Below are 21,456 nucleotides of genomic sequence, written 5' to 3'. Positions count from 1 at the left end.
TGTTTTTATATAAAACGATCCAAATTTACGTTCATCTTATTCTACATCATTTCCTGATTAAAAAAACATATAAATATGTTATATTTGGATTAAAAACAAGCTCTGAAAATATAAAAATTATGATCAAAATTAAATATCCGAAATCGATTTAAAAACAGACGGGCGCTGTGGCGGGGTGGTAAGACGTCGGCCTCTTAATCGGAAGGTCGAGGGTTCGAATCCCGGCCGCGGCCGCCTGGTGGGTTAAGTGTGGAGATTTTTCCGATCTCCCAGGTCAACTTATGTGCAGACCTGCTAGTGGCTTATCCCCCTTCGTGTGTACACGCAAGCACAAGACCAAGTGCGCACGGAAAAGATCCTGTAATCCATGTCAGAGTTCGGTGGGTTATAGAAACACAAAAATACCCAGCATGCTTCCTCCGAAAACGGCGTATGGCTGCCTTAATGGCGGGGTAAAAACGGTCATACACGTAAAATTCCACTCGTGCAAAAACACGAGTGTACGTGGGAGTTTCAGCCCACGAACGCAGAAGAAGAAGAAATTCCTTGTCGGTTCCTGATTCCAAAAACATATAGATATGATATGTTTGGATTAAAAACACGCTCAGAAAGTTAAAACGAAGAGAGGTACAGAAAAGCGTGCTATGCAGCACAGCGAAACAACTACCGCGCTGAACAGGCTCGTCAGTTTCACTCCGTTTTGCACAAGCGGCGGACTAGGGTCATTGTGAAAAAATGCAGTGCGTTCAGTTTCATTCTGTGAGTTCCACAGCTTGACTAAACGTAGTAATTTCGCCTTACGCGACTTGTTTTCTATTGATGATATCGAAGAAGAAGAAGACAAAGAAGGAGAAGACGAAGAAGGAAAAGACGAAAAAGAAGAGAAACCCAAATTCCACGCGTAAACTTCACAATTCGTGAAATAATAACCAAATACCCCAACGAACATATTATCTTCCGTCACGCATAGACGCACGCACACACAGACACACAGACACACACAAATATAACACGCACAGACCCACGCCATAAACAATATAAACACATGTTTGACTAGCACCCATGTAACTTAGATATTTACAAAATATGCAGATGATCAAATGTGTGGAAAACCCAAGAAGAACACACCAAAAAATTAAACAAACACCACATACCATCCACAACTATAGTTTTGCGACCACCTCTCGATTGCGACCACCGGCCGATTACGACCACCCGTAAGGATCCCCGACGAAGGTTTATTTGTTTCAACATTCACCTTTCCGCAACCACCACCTGTCAATAACGATCACTGTCAATAACGATCACTGTCAATAACGATCACTATAACGATCACTGTGGACAGTTGCTTGGGTGATTGTTATACACAGGTTCGATTGTACAAGAGCACCCATATTAAGCATTCACATACTGTCATACATAGTATGCAGTGTGAAATTCAGCATGTTTGAATGCGAAATTTTGCGATTTATAGCAGTTTTCGTGAGAAAAAGAAAGACATGATAATCAAACCAAAAGTAGCCTTAGCAAAAGAAAAACCCACGAAATAATGTCATGACACTAAGTTGGCGTAACATTACCGTCGTTGCGTCCACAATACCAACTGTAACTTTAAATAACCTGTAATTTACTTGTTGGACTTCAAGAAATGCTTTGTTACACCTTGAAGCGGCATTACATTTCATGCCAACCTTTAATTTAAGGAACAAGTTATATTCCCTGAAGGTCAAATCAAAGCAAATATGCCATACTTCTTTTATACTTGACTGGCACGTTTGATACACAGCTTAAATCACAGACAACAACGTCTGTAACAACGTCTATAACAACGTCTATAACACGCACGCCACTCGAACGCTTAGCGAGTCTGAATTCGTCACCTTTTTTCTTAAACGACCTGAGGTCATTTCTTCAAGATGAATGTTTTCTCGCTAAGGATATAATTCCGATCAAATCTTTCAATTACAATAATCACGGAGCAATCTGATGCACTTGGTTGTTAAGGGAACATATTTTAAGTGCTCAATTTAAGCCTACGCTTTAGGCCGAATACGATCACAATGGCTGAAAACTGTGTACAACCCAATTATCTCGCAAAATGTAGATGTCTGTTACATTTCTAATTGTGTACAGTTTGCAAAATGTACATGTCCATGAAGGTGGCCAACTTGACGTTCAAGATTTGTGATGCAGAAAAGGCGCCATGAAGGCAAACATGCGCGGTAGCCTTTGCACCGACTGAGATTCGTCATTGAATCGTCCATCTTTCCCCACACTTCCTGGTCTTTTCTGCTTTTGCCATTTCCGCTTCCGCCGTGCGAAGTCTTCAGGTTTCATCCCTGGGCTCAAAGTGTGATCTTCCGGACTTCTCACGCCTTTCCCTGAAACACGAAATATACCTTAAAAAAGAAAAAAAATCTGCTTACACGACGAATATATAAAATACATACAAAGAAAAGAGAACTCCGCTTATACATTACAAACACGAAACACACACACACACACACACACACACACACACACACACACACACACACACACACACACCCACACACACACATACACACACACACCCACAAATACACACTCACACACACACAAGCACACGCACGCACGCAGACACACAAGCACACGCACGCACACAAACACATATACACACACCCACACTTACATTCACACACATAAACACACACACACACACACATACACACACAAACACACACTCACATACACACACATAAAGTTGACCAACAAATTATTGCAACTATTTTCGCACGCTAAGAAAAGCATTAAAACGCAATTTATTTTAGTTGAATTTTATATGCCAGAAAAGGTAATTATGTCAGCTGTACATATCATTTGTCCGATTGATGGTATTTTATATAGGCATCCCGTGACAGCCTGTCAAACAAGGTCACCCCTAAATTCGACCTGACAAAAACCGTAGCCCCTTAATTTAAAACCTGCAAAAAAATCAGAATATGCACAAACCAAACACTTCTAACAACCATTGGAAAGGCCGTTCAAATTCCTGTTCAGAACATATGTTTTTATGCACCTGACTGCTTTAGTCTTTATGTAGCCTTTTGTCAAAGGCGGTAGGTGTCAACCGTTTCAGAGGCCAAACAAGGCAAACTGTACGCATTACCAAGGACGGTGATCGATACATTTTCTTGCGCGTTCCCATCTCCAGCAAATGTAAACCAGCACTTGGATCTGCCTCAAACTTTTGTACCTATTGCTCAAACCATTTTTTGCTTGGCATGCAAAGTCACGATTTTTTAACCTAAAACCCTGAATTAATATAAATATGTGTTTAGTTCTTATGTAAAATGTACGTAATACAACACGCTTATTATACACATTCGCAAAAAGCAAGACAGATTTAGATCAGCCTATTCGTAAGAACTTCTGAAATTTCCAAAGCAAATCATTGAGAACTTGAGCAGATAATTATGGCTCTTTGGGTGGAGGACCCCCTCAAAAATGGCCGCAAAACGTGCCTTGATTGGCCTCTGAAACGGTTGACAACTACCGCCTTTGACAAAAGGCAACATAAAGACTAAGGAAGTCAGGTGCATACAACAAAATGTTCTGAACTGGAAATTGAATGGCCTTGCCAATGGATGTTAGAAGTGTTTGGTTTGTGCATATTCTATTTTTTTGCAGATTTTAAAATACGGGGCTACGGTTTTTGTCAGGTCGATTTTAGGGGTGACCTTGTTTGACAGGCTGTCACGGGATGCCTATATACAATACCATCAATCAGACAAATGATATGTACCAGCTGACATAATTACCTTTTCGAACATATAAAGTTCAATTAAAATTAATTGCGTTTTAATGCTTTTCTTAGCGTGCGAAAATTGTTGCAATAATTTTTTGGCCAAGTTTATATACACTCACACACACACACACACACACACACACACACACACACACACACACACACACACACACACACACACACATACTCACCCACCACACACACACACACACGCATACACACACTCCTACCTGTAGTATTTCCTAAAGCCGCCTTCAACGAAAACCTCATCACAGGACCACGACACCCAACACCCTCACCGCACCATCCTCCCACTTGAGCCCAGTCTCTCTCATCGTCGAATACATCTTGACCATTCACAGAGGGCTGGTCAGACACAGGTGTCCCCAGGTGCTGACCACGCAGAACACGACTGGCCTGACTGGGCAGCAGGAACCAGATGAAGGGTCGGTCAGTCTCGTCAAACTGCTGCAGTTCTTCGTCCACTTGTGGGTACTGCCCACAGTTGTGTCAACATCATAAAACATTTGACCGGCCAGGGGAAAGACTACTGAGTTCTAGATGAGAGAACGTGTAGCAAAGACCTGTACGCGTACGTACGTGTAGATATTACGTCACCCGTGACACACTTTTTTCTCTCCAATGTTCCAAATCATACGTTGTTTAGCTCTCACCGAGACGTGTATATCTTGGCAAACGCGTGACGTAACAACTAGATTTGATGACGTTACTATACACGTTCCCGTACACGTTCTGAAAAGTTCCACATCCAGATCTATCTACTTATGCGTAAAATGCGTCAGATCAAAAATGAATACGTCAAAGACAACACTGCAACTGTCAACAAGAAAGAGCACTGACATCTTGCTTTAGGCTAACCGACAAAGCGCTCTTCTTTTTACGTATCAAGACTTATACTGCGCGTTCAATCTCACGAATACATGAGCTGTAAGTTTAAAGCTTTTTTTGTGTCCGTATATTAAACAGGATTAAAGATACATGTGCATACACATACAAACACACACGCACTACAGACATGCAAAACACCACCACCCCCACCCCCAACACATACACACGTACACTTACAAACACACCCAGCATACATTTCGCATACCTGCCATGCCTTATTGAAAATCTCAGCCGCCTTTCCAAGACACACCTGAGAAGATGAAAAAACAGCATTTGTAATGTTATAATGAATGCTCAGAAAGTAAGAAATAAAAAATATCAAAAGTATTTAAAAAAACACACCCACCCACAAACATAAGGAGAAAAGACACAAAAGATAATTGTCTAGCATACAAGCGCGAAGTTGAAGAAAAGAAAGGCACAGTTTCATGGGAATAAGGCCAAAAAAAAAGAGGTCTGTTTACGGTAACCCGACCGACCCTAGTTTTTTCGCGCGACCCTAGACTTTTTTTTGGCATTTGGAAAAAAAAAAAAAAAAAAATCTTGGTTTTTTTGGCAAAATAACGTAAAAATATGGTTTTTTGAAAAAAAAAAAAAAAAAAAATCCCGACCTACCGACCCTATTTTTTTGGCCTATGTTACCGTAAACAGACCTATTTTTTTTTGGCCTAAAGTAAATGACAGTAAAATACAAACAAAGCACTGATGAAAATGAACATTTTACTTACTTATTTCTCACGGAATGACGCAACAACGAAAACCCAAAGAAACAAAATACAACAAACCCATCAAAGGATATAATATGTTCTTGAAGTAAATAAACCAGATACAGTTTGTCACAAAATAATCAATGATGTTGAGTGATAATTTTAAGCAAACCTTGAGAGAAGGGGCAGTGTCGGTTATACTGCTGTTCGTCACTTCTTTCCCTGTTATGACGTCAGCTGTGTAACTCAGATCTCTGACGTCACTGGATTCCTACACATCACAACGCAGAAGTGAGTTTTGATTGATAATTGATCATGTTTGAATGAGTATGGTTGTGTGTACACTGTGTGTGTGTGTGTGTGTGTGTGTGTGTGTGTGTGTGTACATGTGTGTGTGGATGTGTGTGTGTGTGTGAGTGTGTGTGTGTGTGTGCGTGCGTGCACGTGCGTGCTTGCGAGCTATGTGTATGTGCGTGCCTGTCTGTCTGCGCGAATTCACGAATGAAATATGAAAAGATATGCAAAATGAAGCAATGGCAATCTTATGAACAACTGATATGATCACGTATCAGATAATAAAGGAAGATTGACTGAATCATCGGGACATATTCATTCATTACAAAGCACAAACATAAGAACAGCACTAACCGCGGCAGTGCGGTGTTTCCACTCTCCCGTTTCCACCACAAAGGTGTACTGAAATGTTGCAGCAAATAGAACGCATTAGAAATGGCATAGTATTCAAGATAAGAATGTAATAATTTCAATAAATTGGATTTTATACTTAAACAGTTTCATTGTTGGGAAATTCGGGTCGCTTTCTCCCGGAAGCAAGCTGTCAACAAAAGCAAGGAGAGCCGCACTACCCAGGTGTAAGCGCGTAATCAATCAATGACGCTTATATCGCGCATATTCCGTGCGTACAGTTCTAGGCGCTCTGCAGTGATGCCGTGTGAGATGAAATTTTATACGGTCAGTAGATTGCAGCCATTTCGGCGCATATTTACCTTTCACGGCCTATTATTCCAAGTCACACGGGTATAGGTAGACAATTATTAACTGTGCCTAAGCAATTTTGCCAGGAAAGACCCTTTTGTCAATCGTGGGATCTTTAACGTGCACACCCAATGTAGTGTACACGGGGGGGGGGGGGGGGGGGGGGGGGGGGGGGTTCGGACACCGAAGAGAGTCTGCACACAATCTACCACCTGCATTTCTGACCGATGTCTTTTACGTGCCGCAGCAGTCACACGGGGTCGAGATGCTCTGGTACTGTTGAATGATCTAACCTTCAGCAAGGGAAGCAACAGTACTGTAGTTGAACTATTGTAACAACGGAAACTACTGTTACTGCTGGATAATCTGACCTGAGGCAGGAGAGTCCAGCCGTGTCGGGTAACCATGGTGACTGCTTGCAGGACAAAGTCCAGTTCCTCTTCCGTCATGAAGTAAGGCAGGTTGAGTCTGGTGAACCCTGGTCTGCAACAGACAGGTAGACAGACACACTTGTATAGTCTTTATAGTATCGTTATCCACAAACTGTATTATAGCGTGTGTGTGTGTGTGTGTGTGTGTGTGTGTGTGTGTGTGTGTGTGTGTGTGTACCCCCGTTTCCACAGGTTTGGTTGCCTAAATCACCATAACGCAACCATCCACACGTGGATGGCAACCTAAACTCTGGATGGCAACCATAAATGTGTGGATGGTCGCTTCATTTAACACCGTTAAATTGACTTTTTTGACGGAAAGAATGTCATAACAATGTTCAAAATGACATTCTTTCCGTCCCCTATAGGCGTCGAAATAGGTCAAATTTTGTGCATTTTTTAGTGCAAAATTCTTCGATGCCGGAGCGAGTACTGCACCCAGTGCTGTTGTAGTGCAAGTGCACTAGAAAGGCACTGCACCCAGTGCCGCCTCTTAGGTAACCATCCACACTTTAGGTGCGTGTGTGTGAGTGTATGTGTGTGTGTGTATGTGTGTGTGACAGTATGTGTGTGTGTATGTGTGTGTGACAGTATGTGTGTGTGTGTGTGTGTGCGTGTGACAGCGTGTGTGTGTGTGTGTGTGAGACAGTGTGTGTGTGTGTGTGTGTGAGACAGTGTGTGTGTGTGTGTGACAGCGTGTGCGTGTGTGTGTGACAGTGTGTGTGTGTGCGTGTGTGTGTGACAGTGTGTGTGTGTGTGTGTGTGTGTGTGTGTGTGTGTGACAGTGTGTGCGTGTGTGTGTGTGTGTGAGACAGTGCGTGTGTGTGTGTGTGTGTGACTGTGTGTGTGTGTGAGAGAGAGTGTGTGTCTGTGTGTGTGTGTGACAGTGTGTGCAGTGTGTGTGTGTGACAGTGTGTGTGTGTGTGTGTGTGTGTGTGTGTGAGACAGTGTGTGTGTGTGTTTGTGTGTGTGTGTGTGTGTGCACGCTGTTGCTATTGTACATCGCTGTGAGCTCCAGTGAGAAGGGGCGATTAATGTGTCCATTGTTATGATTATTACTTGCACAGAGACATAAGAGCAGACAGGCAAACATAACGAAGGCTTGGCAGACAGCCAATCAGACAGGCCGACCAACAGATCAACAGGCAGACAGCCAATCAGACAGGCCGACCAACAGATCAACAGGCAGACAGCCAATCAGACAGGCCGACCAACAGATCAACAGACAGACAGCTAATCAGAGAGGCCGACCAACAGATCAACAGGCAGACAGCCAATCAGACAGGCCGACCAACAGATCAACAGACAGACAGCTAATCAGACAGGCCGAGCAACAGATTAACAGGCAGACAGCTAATCAGACAGGCCGACCAACAGATCAACAGACAGACAGCTAATCAGACAGGCCGAGCAACAGATCAACAGACAGACAGCTAATCAGACAGGCCGACCAACAGATCAACAGACAGACAGCTAATCAGACAGGCCGACCAACAGATCAACAGACAGACAGCCAATCAGACAGGCCGACCAACAGATCAACAGGCAGACAGACCTATAAGCATACAAGCAGACAGATAAACAAGATGGCAGGTAAATGAACAGTCAAGCAGGCAGACATTACAAGCCGTTTGGTGGCTTCTTGACAGACCAGCTTTTTTGTCGGTCCGAGGGGGGCATAATCGTCTTCTGTTTCATCTTTATGAGAGACATCTACAGTATATATGATGACATATGATCATTTTAATGCTACACATGTTGACACCTATATAGTTTCACGAATGACTATTTTTAGTCCTTTTGTATAATGTAACATTTAACATAATTAGTTTTTCTGCACCGCATGTAAATGAGAAAGTATGTGTACAAACAGAAAAAAAGAAAAAAAAAGTGGAAAAAAAAGAATAATACAGTCTCGTGTGGAAGAAAACTCTCTGTCACACCCTGAAGAAGATCCTAGTGTTGAAACGTCGCCATTACTTGTTTGTATTCTTCGTACACACGAGATCAGAGTACAGTGTCTTTGGTCTATTTATTTATCACTCTCACACGCAGTCACCATTGTCTTCTGCTCTCTGTCATACGACAAAGTTAAAATAGCGGGAAATATCTCCACGGAAATCTTCAAGAAAGCCACAGTGGTTGTATGTATCATGCATGATTCCAGTCATTGGAACTCACTTGAAGATTTCTCGATGACAATCTTCCGTGTGGCGGTCAGTTCTCTGGCTTTCCGGGCGTCTGTAAAGGTCAAGATATAACTCACCATTCTTTTAACATAAACACGAACAAGAATAAAGATCACAACAAGAACACGAACAAGAATAAGGATCACACCAAGAACATGGACGAAGATTGTTTTATTTCTCCTATCGCAGACATAAGGCTTAGTTAGGCTTGCATATGAAAGTGGACCAATGCACCCCCATTATTATGAATACATCCAAACATCCTAACACCATAATTGTGAACAACATTACAGAGCACGCATAATAATGTACATCATAATATCACAATCAGACCCACAATCATGCATTATGGTTGTGCCAGCGTTTCTCATAACAATCTATTCAATTATGAAAACATGTGTGGAGTGTGCACGTTAAAGATCCCACGATTGACAAAAGGGTCTTTCCTGGCAAAATTGTATAGGAATAGATAAAAAATGTCCACCAAATACCCGTGTGACTTGGAATAATAGGCCGTGAAAAGTAAATATTCGCCGTAATGGCTTGAGATTTACTGGCCGATGTGAATGCGTGATATAATTATTGTGTATAAAATTCCATCTCACACGGTAGAAATTAATATGTAAAGCGCTTAGAGAACGTCAAGCGCTATATAAATCTCCCATATAAATAAATAAATAAAATGATATCTTGAACTTTGAGTTGTCTTTACAATAATACATCTCCAAAACGCATTGTGACGTCGACGCGAATCAAAAGAACACGTTGTAATGGATCTGAATAATTCTTGAACGACGTGAACTGCAGAATCGTCAGATAACAGACGACTTCAAGAATGATTTGTTTGTTTGTTTGTTTGTTTGCTTAACGCCCAGCCGACCACGAAGGGCCATATCAGGGCGGTGCTGCTTTGACATAATATTATAACGTGCGCCACACACAAGACAGAAGTCGCAGCACAGGCTTCATGTCTCACCCAGTCACATTATTCTGACACCGGACCAACCAGTCCTAGCACTAACCCCATAATGCCAGACGCCAGGCGGAGCAGCCACTAGATTGCCAATTTTAAAGTCTTAGGTATGACCCGGCCTGGGTTCGAACCCACGACCTCCCGATCACGGGGCGGACGCCTTACCACTAGGCCAACCGTGCCGGTTTCAAGAATGATAATTATCATCTTCAAAAGAGTAATCTTAGCGCAGCTTTATCTGTGGGTGGCTAGAATTTTTTCCTTAATGTCTGAGTAGTTTAACGCGTTTTTATTTACCACACTTAGTATTACGCCAAATATATGCTGTGTATTGTATATTCTGAACATATTTTTGTTGTACTATTGCTACATGTTCGATTGCTACGAGCTTGTACTTATAATTACTTGCATAATATGCATTTGATTTTATGAATAACCACATGTGTATGCTCTTCATGCCTCATCATCATCATCATCATCATCATCATCATCATCATCATCATCATCATCATCATCATCATCATCATCATCATCATCATCAGCAGCAGCAGCAGCAGCATCATCAGCATCATCAGCATCGTCATCATCGTCATCTTTATCATCACGTGCTGAAGTTTTCTGACCTCCTTTTGTTGGTAAACTTTTTAACTTTTTAATTTTTAATTTTTCAATTTTATCATTGTGTGTCTGTGCGTCCCAAGGACAGATTGTAAGAAAAGGCGTGGCCTTAAATCTTAATCCTTGTTAAATAAAGTTCAATTCAATTCAATTCAATTCAAGTCAACTCAATTCAATTCAATCCTTCTGTAATAAGTGTACATTTTGTTATACATAAAGCAATGTGTTCTTACCTATCCTCTGCCAAAAGGTGCTCAATTTCAATCGCCAGATCTTCGGGCACACCAAGCAAGTCCTGAAAATGAAAAACACAACAGAAAAATTGGTCAAACTTCGGTAGAGAAGATAAAGCTGGTTGTGTCAAATCAAATTGTCTGTGTGGTAAATTGTACACGAATATTGTCACGTAAGGAACATATGACGTCAAGCACGGCCATAGCTAGTCACGTCCTCCGCATTTATACACTTATTGATACAGTACAACAACAACAACAACAACAACAACAACAACAACAACAACAACAACAACAACATGCATACACCAACAAACAAAACAAAAACTCTTGTCCATGACTTCAACAACACAAACATTTCGACTAGTTTAAGTTTAAGATCAGATGTGAAAGTATTTTCCTGTGTTACGTTGTTGCATTAAGTACTGTCTAAGCACTGCGCAATGTATGTCAGGGAAGCAACTTTTCTCTCGCGTCCTTTTCCGTTTTGGCTTGCACAAATGGTTATCTATCAAAACTAAATAAAATCTCTAAATCTAAACAACACAATGACTGTGGGTGAAAACAAAGTTGAAACACTTTTTATTTTTTAATAAAGTATGATGACGAACGGACGTCCTGACTCCTGACACAGGAGAGCTGGGCGAAGCAAACCGCTCGCTGATTAAAATTCATTTAACTATTTGGCATAGTTTCGGAGCAGTTTTGAGCAAAGCATTGCAGGTGTTTCTAAATTACAGTACAGCGAATGTCCCTTGGACGTGTTAAGGTTCAAATCGTCATAAAACGTTCCAGAATGGCGCCTTATGTGTACTATCTTTAATTGAAAGTCTGTTCTTGCATTTTGATTGGCTGTGCATCGCAAGAACGTAACACCCTTCCTGCACACATCCTTGCTCGATTGGACTCACCATGGCGTAAGGTCCTGCGCATGCGCATCCTCCTCTGGCCTGGATTCCGAACAGATCGTTGAGAATGACGGAGACAAAGTTGTGGTGAATCAGACTGCCGGTAGCAAAATGGCGAACGAGGAAGGAGAAGACTGGAAGACGATCTGCTTCCAGTGGTCCCAGGATGATAAGGTCTCTTTGAAACTGCCACGCTTCTTTCGCCTTTCTGTGAGAAAAAATAATACGAGGGGACCTCATATATGTGTTGCAACCTAGACGAAATAATGACTTGACTACTTTGCTTTTTGCTTGAAATCATAGCTCATAGTTGGTAGACTTGTGACAAAGAAATGTACTTGATTCCACACTGCCATTTTCATTATATTCGACAAAATGTCCGGTTACCGCTATATTGTGATTTCAGCGTAGCGCCAGTGCCCAATATTTTGACTCCAACAAATATTGTGCGCCTCGTCGAACACAACAGCAATTGAATAGCTATTCTGGCCTGAAATCTGTGTTGAAAACATGATTTATGCTGTATACTCGTGTAACCGTGTGCCGAAACACTACGATCACCTCGGGAAGCGAAGTGCAATCAAACAGGATTGAAAATGTTAGGGCTAATTTCTTAGCCCTATAAAAACTGTTATGCAAACCCGAAGGTTTCCATGAACATACAGACAATCGGAAACCACCAGACCCCATCACAAACAGACTTCTACAATCCACTGGTGTTGACATTTAAAGGCCAACAACTCGAGTGCAGAGTCTGCTGTGAAAGGAGCGGTAGCCTCCCCTGTCACACTCGTAATGAAGATGACTATTTAGTAAGCACCCCACTCAAGCAAAGATTGACGGGAATCACCGGACATTGAGACATTAATGAATTTCTGATGTTGTTATCGCTGTTCGTCACGCTCATAAGATAATTATTGCCATTGTCATTTTTTTGGTGCTTTGAAAAAAAGGGAAACACGAGAAAAACGTGTTTGGTTTCTAAACAATCTGCCTATCTTTTTCGTAGTAATAAGTTGCAAACTGCCTATCTATAGGGATAAGCGAGAGTTAAAGAACTAGGCAGGAACGTTTTCTATCAGCACAACTGCATAGCAACGAAAAAACCATTTCGCACACCAAACAAGTCTTTCTGTATGAAAACAGCAGCCTCTGCTGAAAAGTGCCTAACTCAGAAAAGAGAACGGCAGTTTTGCTTACGTAATCGTGACAATGATTTCCGATGGTCTGAGAGTGTGTACTCTCTAACACATGATAGGTACCCTTCCAGTAGCTTCCCCTGTAGTCTCACTGCAGAAATGCCTTACACTGAGTTAGGTATTGTTCTTATGAGCCTGACGTGTTGTTGTTGTACTTTCGTGCCCATTGTAAGCAAAAATATAATGCTTCAGTGATATAAAAACATTTTTACCAATAGGCAGAGATAGACAAACGACAAATGTGACTGTTGTTGTTATTTTTGTTGTTGTTGTTGTTGTTGTTGTTGTTGTTGTTGTTGTTGTTGTTGTTGTTGGTGTTGTTGTTTTTGGTGATAAGGTTGGTGTTGGTTGCGTTTTCGTTGCTATCATTCTTAATTGGAGTCTTGCAATCCAAAGAATAGTAATGCCCTTTCGTACTAACGTTAAAATGCAAGAAAAATGAACCATGTAAATAACATAAAAACATGCAAACAGTGGTTAGAACCATTTAAACTGGCACACCTTCACGTGATCAGCACATAACCATCACATTACATCACACTTGACCTGAACAAGTAGTGTTCCCGTGCCATGATGACGTCAGCAGTGACGAGAGATTTGAGCTGGAATACCAGTCCCGCCCTGACTGCCCCCACAATGTTGGGTGTCCCTCCCTCCTCCCTCACCTCAATCTCTCGCAGGTATCTGTGGCCTTCTGTTCGTACCTGCATTGTAAGACAGATAGTGCCGGTCAAACCTATCCTTATCTGGAGCAGAATACAACTTTAAATATCATCATCATCATCATCATCATCATCATCATCATCATCATCATCATCATCATCATCATCATCAAGATTTTGACCATTGTTTTTGTGTGTGATGTAATTTGATGTCATGTGGCGTCATGTAATGTTATGTTGTGTGACGTAAATATTATGTTACATGACGTCATGATTGTGATGACGCATTCTCTAGACTCACCGCTAGCACTGTCCCTCCCCCGGTGCAGTGAGGAACAGGGTTCTTGAACAGGTGTTTTTTGGCCACCAGTACCCCTGGAAAACCATCATCAACAGCATTTATCAACAATTCATGACATTTTCTTGAAACTACATTGTCACCAGTAGTATAATCTCAAGAAAAAAAGGTGCAGACACAAACAAATATAAAAACAATAATAACAATTGTCAGCAAGTACTGGTGTCACATGACTGATGTGAACCAGTTGATTTAATGGCGATGCGCTTAAATCTGTTAGCGCACTCTTGGAGTGAGCTAACTTTTCCACAGAGCGTATTCTTACGCCCTTTGCCAAAGCGAGACTGTACTCTCATCCTCAGAATTAATTAATGACATGTAGCTTATATTCTCCACTTTACCAAAAAATAACCATACATTTTATGCGGCTCAAAGCACAAGTTTTTTTTCTGACAGATCGCAGGCGCCTGTGCCACTGTTAAGCCCACTGATCTAAAAATAGAAGCGGCTGTATCTCTTCCACAAATGGTCTCTTCTCGTTTTGACTTGCAAAGATTCTTCTCATATGCTGTGTTAGTGGCATGTAGCTTATTAACCACATTACTAAATGATGAGTTAGTGTAAAATTCCCAGCGGCAAACAGAAAACACAAGTGTTATTCCGATAACGTACCAGCTAGACCAGCATTTGGAAGTCGACTCTGTTATAGTAGACTACACTGAAATACGACTGCATCAGTTCAGTAAATGAATGGTTTCCGAATTATTATTTCAAGGCAACAACAATCGGAATCGAAAACGTGTAGGGTTAAGAACGTTCTTACCATGTATAAAACTTATTACCAGCCTGCCTCATGCGTGCAGACGAGCAATTGTTGTTTTTTAAATGAGACTGCAGTGCAGTGGTTCGATTGCCCAAGCCGCCTAGCAGACGACATAAACCCCGCAGCAAATTAACATGTTGAGCAAATGTGAACAAACAATACGTGTAGGGTTCACAGCATTCTTACGGTTCATACATAGTACCAGTCTCCCCGATGAGTGAAACCGGCACGGTTGGCCTAGTGGTAAGGCGTCCGCCCCGTGATCGGGAGGTCGTGGGTTCGAACCCCGGCCGGGTCATACCTAAGACTTTAAAATTGGCAATCTAGTGGCTGCTCCGCCTGGCGTCTGGCATTATGGGGTTAGTGCTAGGACTGGTTGGTCCGGTGTCAGAATAATGTGACTGGGTGAGACATGAAGCCTGTGCTGCGACTTCTGTCTTGTGTGTGGCGCACGTTATATGTCAAAGCAGCACCGCCCTGATATGGCCCTTCGTGGTCGGCTGGGCGTTAAGCAAACAAACAAACAAACCCGATGAGTGAAGATACAACACGAGAAACATACCACATTTACTTTGAAAATGTGCTAACCGTGGCCTTGGAGTCAATTCAAGGGGCAACACTCTGGACAGTCAATCTGTCGAAGCTCGATGAAGGTTTCGAATCGCAAATAACTAAGAGCACAGTCCTTTCTCCGAGTTTAAATGAGGTCTCTATGAAAGATCATCACTTTTTAGCTTAACGCTACACTGGAATTTACCAACAGAAATTAAAACAAGAGTTTGCGTGTGACGAAAGCACGACACACTTGAGACAGCCCACACAAAAGTAGATCTGACACAAACCTGACCACACAGTTACGCCTATCCAAATGCGCGTTGCAAAATGTGCGTTTTGAATCTTCTTTTTTCTCTGGCGGTACTGACAATATCGTTATTGAAACAGCAAATTTTGAAAATAATTATTATTCGTTCAATAATGAATTTTCTCGATTTGCTCTATAAATCCCTTAGTGCACTGGGATGTCTCCATAACTTAAATAATAAAAGCTTGGTCTCCCTCAATAATATTCAAGAACGCCTCTGGTCGGTTTAACCTGAGACATTTAAATACTTTCAGGGACAATGCTCCTGTTGATGCTGTTGCTTCAGTTACTTTAAGTGTTATATTTAAGCACATCTTTTTTCGTGTTTGTTTTGTTTGTTTAACGCCCAGCCGACCACGAAGGGCCATATCAGGGCGGTGCTATATAACGTGCGCCACACACAACACAGGCTTCATGTCTCACCCAGTCACATTATTCTGACACCGGACCAACCAGTCCTAGCTCTTACCCCATAATGCCAGACGCCAGGCGGAGCAGCCACTAGATTGCCAATTTTAAAGTCTTAGGTATGACCCGGCCTGGGTTCGAACCCACGACCTCCCGATCACGGGGCGGACGCCTTACCACTAGGCCAACCGTGCCGGTCTTTTTTCGTGTACACATAACGGCTCAGCATCTCAGATCTGACTAGACCTGTACTTGGGATAAGGTCATCGCCTTACTTGGACACACCAACAATCAAAATTATGATTATTTTCAACACAGAGTTGGATTTTGTTCCAATGAATTAATTTCGAAGCCACTAGAGTCGTGCAAGACACTAATTCAGCAGCAAACCAAAACACAGCAAAACACACGGGAAATGACTAGCTCAACCACGCATTAAAACAACCTATTCCCCCAAAAAGGGTTGCCTTTCAGTACAAGTAAAAACTGAGTAAAAGAGTGCATGTTTCTGGGGGTTAAATTGTAATTCTAACTTAATGTTATTTTTATTTTGACAAATATATCAAATTTGACACAGATCGAGACAATTTTAACCATCATAACAAGAGGCGAAGCCTTCAAGGCTCACGTAAGAAATCGACAAACAGTAACACAAACTCAATCACTCCGTCACACATACACACACACACACACACACACACACACACACACACACACACACACACACACACACACACACACACACACACACACACACACACACACAGTAAGCATAGGTGAAACTGTGCAAGAAAGCGAGACACTAGATCTGCCAACTAGTCTCGGCCCGCTCACAATAACAATGACCGAGACTTTCAGTAATTCCTTCGCGTGACGTCTAACCCTCTTACGTCATAATGTGACGTCTTCAAATGCTAAAGTTTCTATCACACACGTCAAACACTTTTGACCGAGACGTAATCTTCTTATGCGAGCTTTATCCATAGACAAAGAAACTACAATGGGAAGAAGGATAACTTCCTCATTGGGCATGCTTAGAAATGAGAATGGCTAAATACGAGTTATTCCCCTTTTCTACATGCTGACCAGGCTGTCTCCTGCTTTGTCATGACTAGTACAGTCGATCTTTCTCATGCTGTGACTTGCTTTATTTTCACATTTTCGGTATTTAAAACAGCAAACACACACACACACACACACACACATACACTGAAGAAGTTTCCATTCTGATTCGGTTATTTTATTTGGTGCTATATGTTTGCTTCACATTGTTTCTTCTTTTACATTGCTAAACACATCCATAATGCATGCATGGCTCATTCGAAAGAGGGCAACTGAATAACTGATGCCCAATAGCAATAAATACTGAACAACTGAACAATAAATAGCAATAAATGATGACAGCGCCAAGTTTTTAAGTACAAAGTGAAATCATGTGACTGGACAAAGGCACAATTACAAAATACAAATAAAAAAAATCGAGGCTCATTTTAAATTAAGTTCTCAGCTCATGGGGAAGCATAAGGTGACCCTAGAAACCGAAATTAGGAGACCTCCCGCCCCCAGGGCAGACTACCAAAAAAAAAGGGGGGGGGGGGCTAATTTGTGAAAAAGTATAAAAGGAATCGAAAACTGTATACATGTATTTAGTTAATACCCCAAAAATTGTATAGTATATACAATGTCAGACCCTAAAGAAAGTTTGTTAGTCTTTGCTTAGGCAAAACAAAGCAAAATAGCCTGTTTACGGTATCCCGACCAACCCTATTTTTCTAGACCAACCCTAGACTTTTTTTTTTGGCATTTGGAAAAAAAGAAAAAGAAAAAAAAATCAATTTTGTTCCTGTTTTTTTGCAAAAATAATTTAAAAAGATGGTTATAAAATTTTTTTAAGAAAAGCCGACCTACCGACCCTCTTTTTGTGTGCCTATGTTACTGTAAACAGACTAAAAGGTACATCAGAAACAACACACCAGGGAGGGTCCAAAATTGTATCAAAATATAGATGGTAGGGAATTCAAAATAAAAAAGACAATAGACAAAACATGTACTTCGGCTCATAGAGCCTTCTTTAATTTTTGACTCATTAAGTCCATGCTCCGAGAGTCCTTTTTTTAATTTTGAATTGCCTACCATCTATTTTTTTTATACAATTTTGGACCCTCTTTGTACGGAGAGAGTTGGCAATTGTTAATCACATTCTCTCATCTCATTGACTCTCCTTCAGCTCCTTGGTAACATGCGTTCCCGTCTCTGCCAGGATTGGACACAGCAGCAGATAACCGGTAAATATGTAACAGGCATAAATGGCAAAATAGCTCGCCTCGCCTGATAATATATGAGACAACTGTTCTACTACAAAGTCTTTCTTGGGAGGCTTGGCTAATTTACTCGCTCGTTTTACACGGGGTTCCATCGTTTTCTTTTCTAATCGGAAAACCTTGCTCCTCAGTTTGTTGACCTTCTGCCAAAGTTCCGCTTCACGAGGGGATGGGGAAGATGACGACTTTGATGCTTTACATCCTATGTCCTCCAGGATCGCCTGAATGTCATCTAAAAAAGAAAACACACATAAAATAACATAACCATAACAAGTTACAACCTGGAAGAAATTAAAACACGTGTAATTAAATCACAAAATGAAAATAAACAATAGCGTAGGAAGGCAGGCCAGAAATGAAGTGTATTAGCAACTATGGATACGATGTGGAACAATGATGGAATTGACCTTGTTTGGTACTGAATGGGTGAGGCCATTAGAACTGTACCCACGGAATACGCGCTATATAAGCTTCATATTGATTGATTGATTGATTAGGACAACAGTACCAGGTAAACTCCTCACACACCATGCCTCTTTCTTTCTTTCTTTATTTGGTGTTTAATGTCGTTTTCAACCACGAAGCTTATATCGCGACGGGGAAAGGGGGGGGGGAGATGGGAATAGAGCCACTTAATTGTTTCTTGTTACACCATGCCTCTAACAGGATATGTTTCCCATCTTTACGTGTTGGAACTACAGGTACAATTTCATCCATCCATGCATCCGCCCTATACAGCTTCTTCTTCTTCTTCTGCGCTCGTGCACTCATTTTTTTTGCACAAGTGGAATTTTACGTGTATGATCGTTTTTACCCCGCCATTCAGGCAGCCATACGCCGCTTTCAGAGGAAGCGTGCGGGGTATTTTTGTGTTTCTAAAACCCACCGAACTCTGACATGGATTACAAGATCTTGTGCTTGCGTGTACACACCAAGGGGGATAAGTCACTAGCAGGTCTGCACATAAGTTGACCTGGGAGATCGGAAACATCTCCACACTTAACCCACCAGGCGGCCGCGACCGGGATTCGAACCCTCGACCTTCCGAGTTAATAGACCGACGTCTTACCACCCCGCCACAGCGCCCGTCACCCTATACAGCAATTATCAACTATGTAATGGATGGGTTTAAACATTTTTTGATGTCAGGGTGTTCTTCATGGTTAAAAATCTCTTACCTGGTTGAACAATTTGTGCATCAGGCGACAGGTCGGTGCTGGCTTCATTTGTAGCTACCCTTTGCGATGGTGGCTTCCTCCCACTAGCAACCTGCAAATGCACAGCTCTTTAACTGACAAACTCACAACCAACACCCAGTCACAATGAAACAATTCTCCCAATTTCATGGCATTGGTCTTAGGCCACACAAAAAAGTGTATGTTTCTCGTAAGGCAAAACAAAAAATAATCTGTTTACAGTATCCGGACCGACCCTATTTTTTTCCCACCGGCCCTAGACTTTTTTGGGGGCATTAAAAAATGAAATTAAAATATTCAGATGGCTAAAATACAAAAATAAAAAGCCGACCTACCGACGCTATTTTTGGGGGGCCTATGTTACCTTAAACAGACTTTTTTTGTGGCCTAACATGACTAAAGGTGGAGATTTTTTTTCTAAACTTTTTTTTTTTTAAACCATCTTTTTAACTTATTTTGTTGAAAAACAGGAAAACAATTGATTTTCGAATACCCCTTTTATTTTTGAAAATGCAAAATAAAAGTCTAGGGTCGTCGGGAAAACATAGGTAGGGTCAGGTGACCAGAAACATACACCTTTTTTGTTGTTGACGCCGACCCTATACTTTTTTTGCCATTTGGGGCTGTTTTTTGGCAAAATAAGTTCATCATATCATCATAATCAAGACGTCGATCCAAAATAAGTAACTTTTTTTTGTTGGCCTTATCATTTTTTTGCGCTAAATGCAAACAGGCATTATTTGATGGGAACAATGCTGTTTTTTTTCAATTCTTACATCAGCCTCAAACTTGTCATTACTCAACCTGCATTTAATAGTGTGCTTCATTGGTTTGCAAAAACCTAAAACCAATAAATAAATAACCTTCGGTGGTGGATTGGGCACTGCAAACAATGTCGGGACAGCATTCCACACACGTGATCCTCTCTGCAGGATTGTTTTACTGGTTGGCCTCAAAGTGATCAGTACAAAGCTTGAGACCTTGAACATCAGCTGGCTGCAGCTTTTCAAAGTCCTCTCACCTTGTGAATTGCATCCATATTCTGCACCTAGTTTGACAATAAAAACAACAATGTTATTGTTAAACTAAGCAAAAAGGAAAGACAAAAAATAAATCAGATCTTCAGTCTAAATCTAACGCTCTGCCTGAACGCAAAACGGATGAGTGATGTACCTTTGTACTGTAGTTTTCCCGTAAGCAAGGTTTGATAAAGATTTCGGCAAATATGCCCACGGGTAGTTTGTCATCAAGTGTAAACTGTTGTTTTGTACTGACTGCTGACTCACACTCACAGTCGTAAGTACAGTGTACACAGGCACAGGTACACACGCAGACACACGCGTACATAGTACAGCTAGTACAGAAATCTCAGGATGAACCGATCCATGCTATGTTTGTAATATTTCATTTGCATATTAGTTCTATAAATACTGTAGTATCCTAGCAGACAAAAATGCCCAGAGACAGTTGGCTTATCTGAGTGAGTTGACTCGAGCCATTGCATTCTCATTCTGAAGAAGGTAAACCTGATGAAATAATCACTGCACAACCCACCTTTTTTCTTCTTTAGGGAACTTGTGGAAAGTTTTCCCGAAGCAGCTCTGTTTGTAACGGGCGTTCTTGCAACAAAAAGCCGAGCACAATTTACCACCACCTCGCACGCGATCGGTACCTACGCGATCCGCCATTTTGTTTTCGCCGTCAGCATGTGACTAGGGACGATAACCCACAAACACTTTTTCGCATTTTCTTCGCAAGTTCCACGTCTTCCTTATGTACAGTGTTTGCCATAGACTCGGAAATGTTAAAGTTTCTACCACAGACATACACACATACATACATACATACGCACGCACGCACGCACGCACAGACAGACAAAGTTTATCATCGCATAGGCTACACTTACGTGAGCCAAAAACCAAAGGGAAGTAAGCGC

The 21,456-nt window shown here is 41.5% G+C and overlaps 1 protein-coding gene and 1 long non-coding RNA gene across 2 annotated transcripts; both read right to left on the bottom strand.

Annotated features, from left to right (window-relative positions):
- Positions 1-1,062: 1,062 nt before the first annotated feature.
- Positions 1,063-13,660, bottom strand: LOC138979496 (uncharacterized). The gene is made up of 10 exons (XM_070352207.1): positions 13,497-13,660; positions 11,755-11,959; positions 10,844-10,905; positions 9,012-9,071; positions 6,771-6,882; positions 6,052-6,099; positions 5,576-5,674; positions 4,902-4,946; positions 4,018-4,282; positions 1,063-2,381 (listed from the first exon to the last, which is right to left on the bottom strand). Exons 1-10 carry the CDS (start codon positions 13,658-13,660, stop codon positions 2,176-2,178), a joined length of 1,266 nt encoding a protein of 421 aa, XP_070208308.1. The 3' UTR covers positions 1,063-2,175.
- A 3,567-nt stretch (positions 13,661-17,227) lies between these two features.
- On the bottom strand, positions 17,228-20,952 carry LOC138979940 (uncharacterized). The gene is made up of 2 exons (XR_011460184.1): positions 19,503-20,952; positions 17,228-18,556 (listed from the first exon to the last, which is right to left on the bottom strand). It is a non-coding gene; the product is annotated as an uncharacterized lncRNA (long non-coding RNA).
- Positions 20,953-21,456: the final 504 nt, after the last annotated feature.

This window comes from Littorina saxatilis, linkage group LG11 (genome assembly GCF_037325665.1).
Source record: "Littorina saxatilis isolate snail1 linkage group LG11, US_GU_Lsax_2.0, whole genome shotgun sequence".
Lineage (NCBI taxonomy): Eukaryota > Metazoa > Mollusca > Gastropoda > Littorinimorpha > Littorinidae > Littorina > Littorina saxatilis.
Note: the sequence above shows the minus strand (reverse complement) of the source record. Positions and strands in the feature narration are given on the sequence as shown.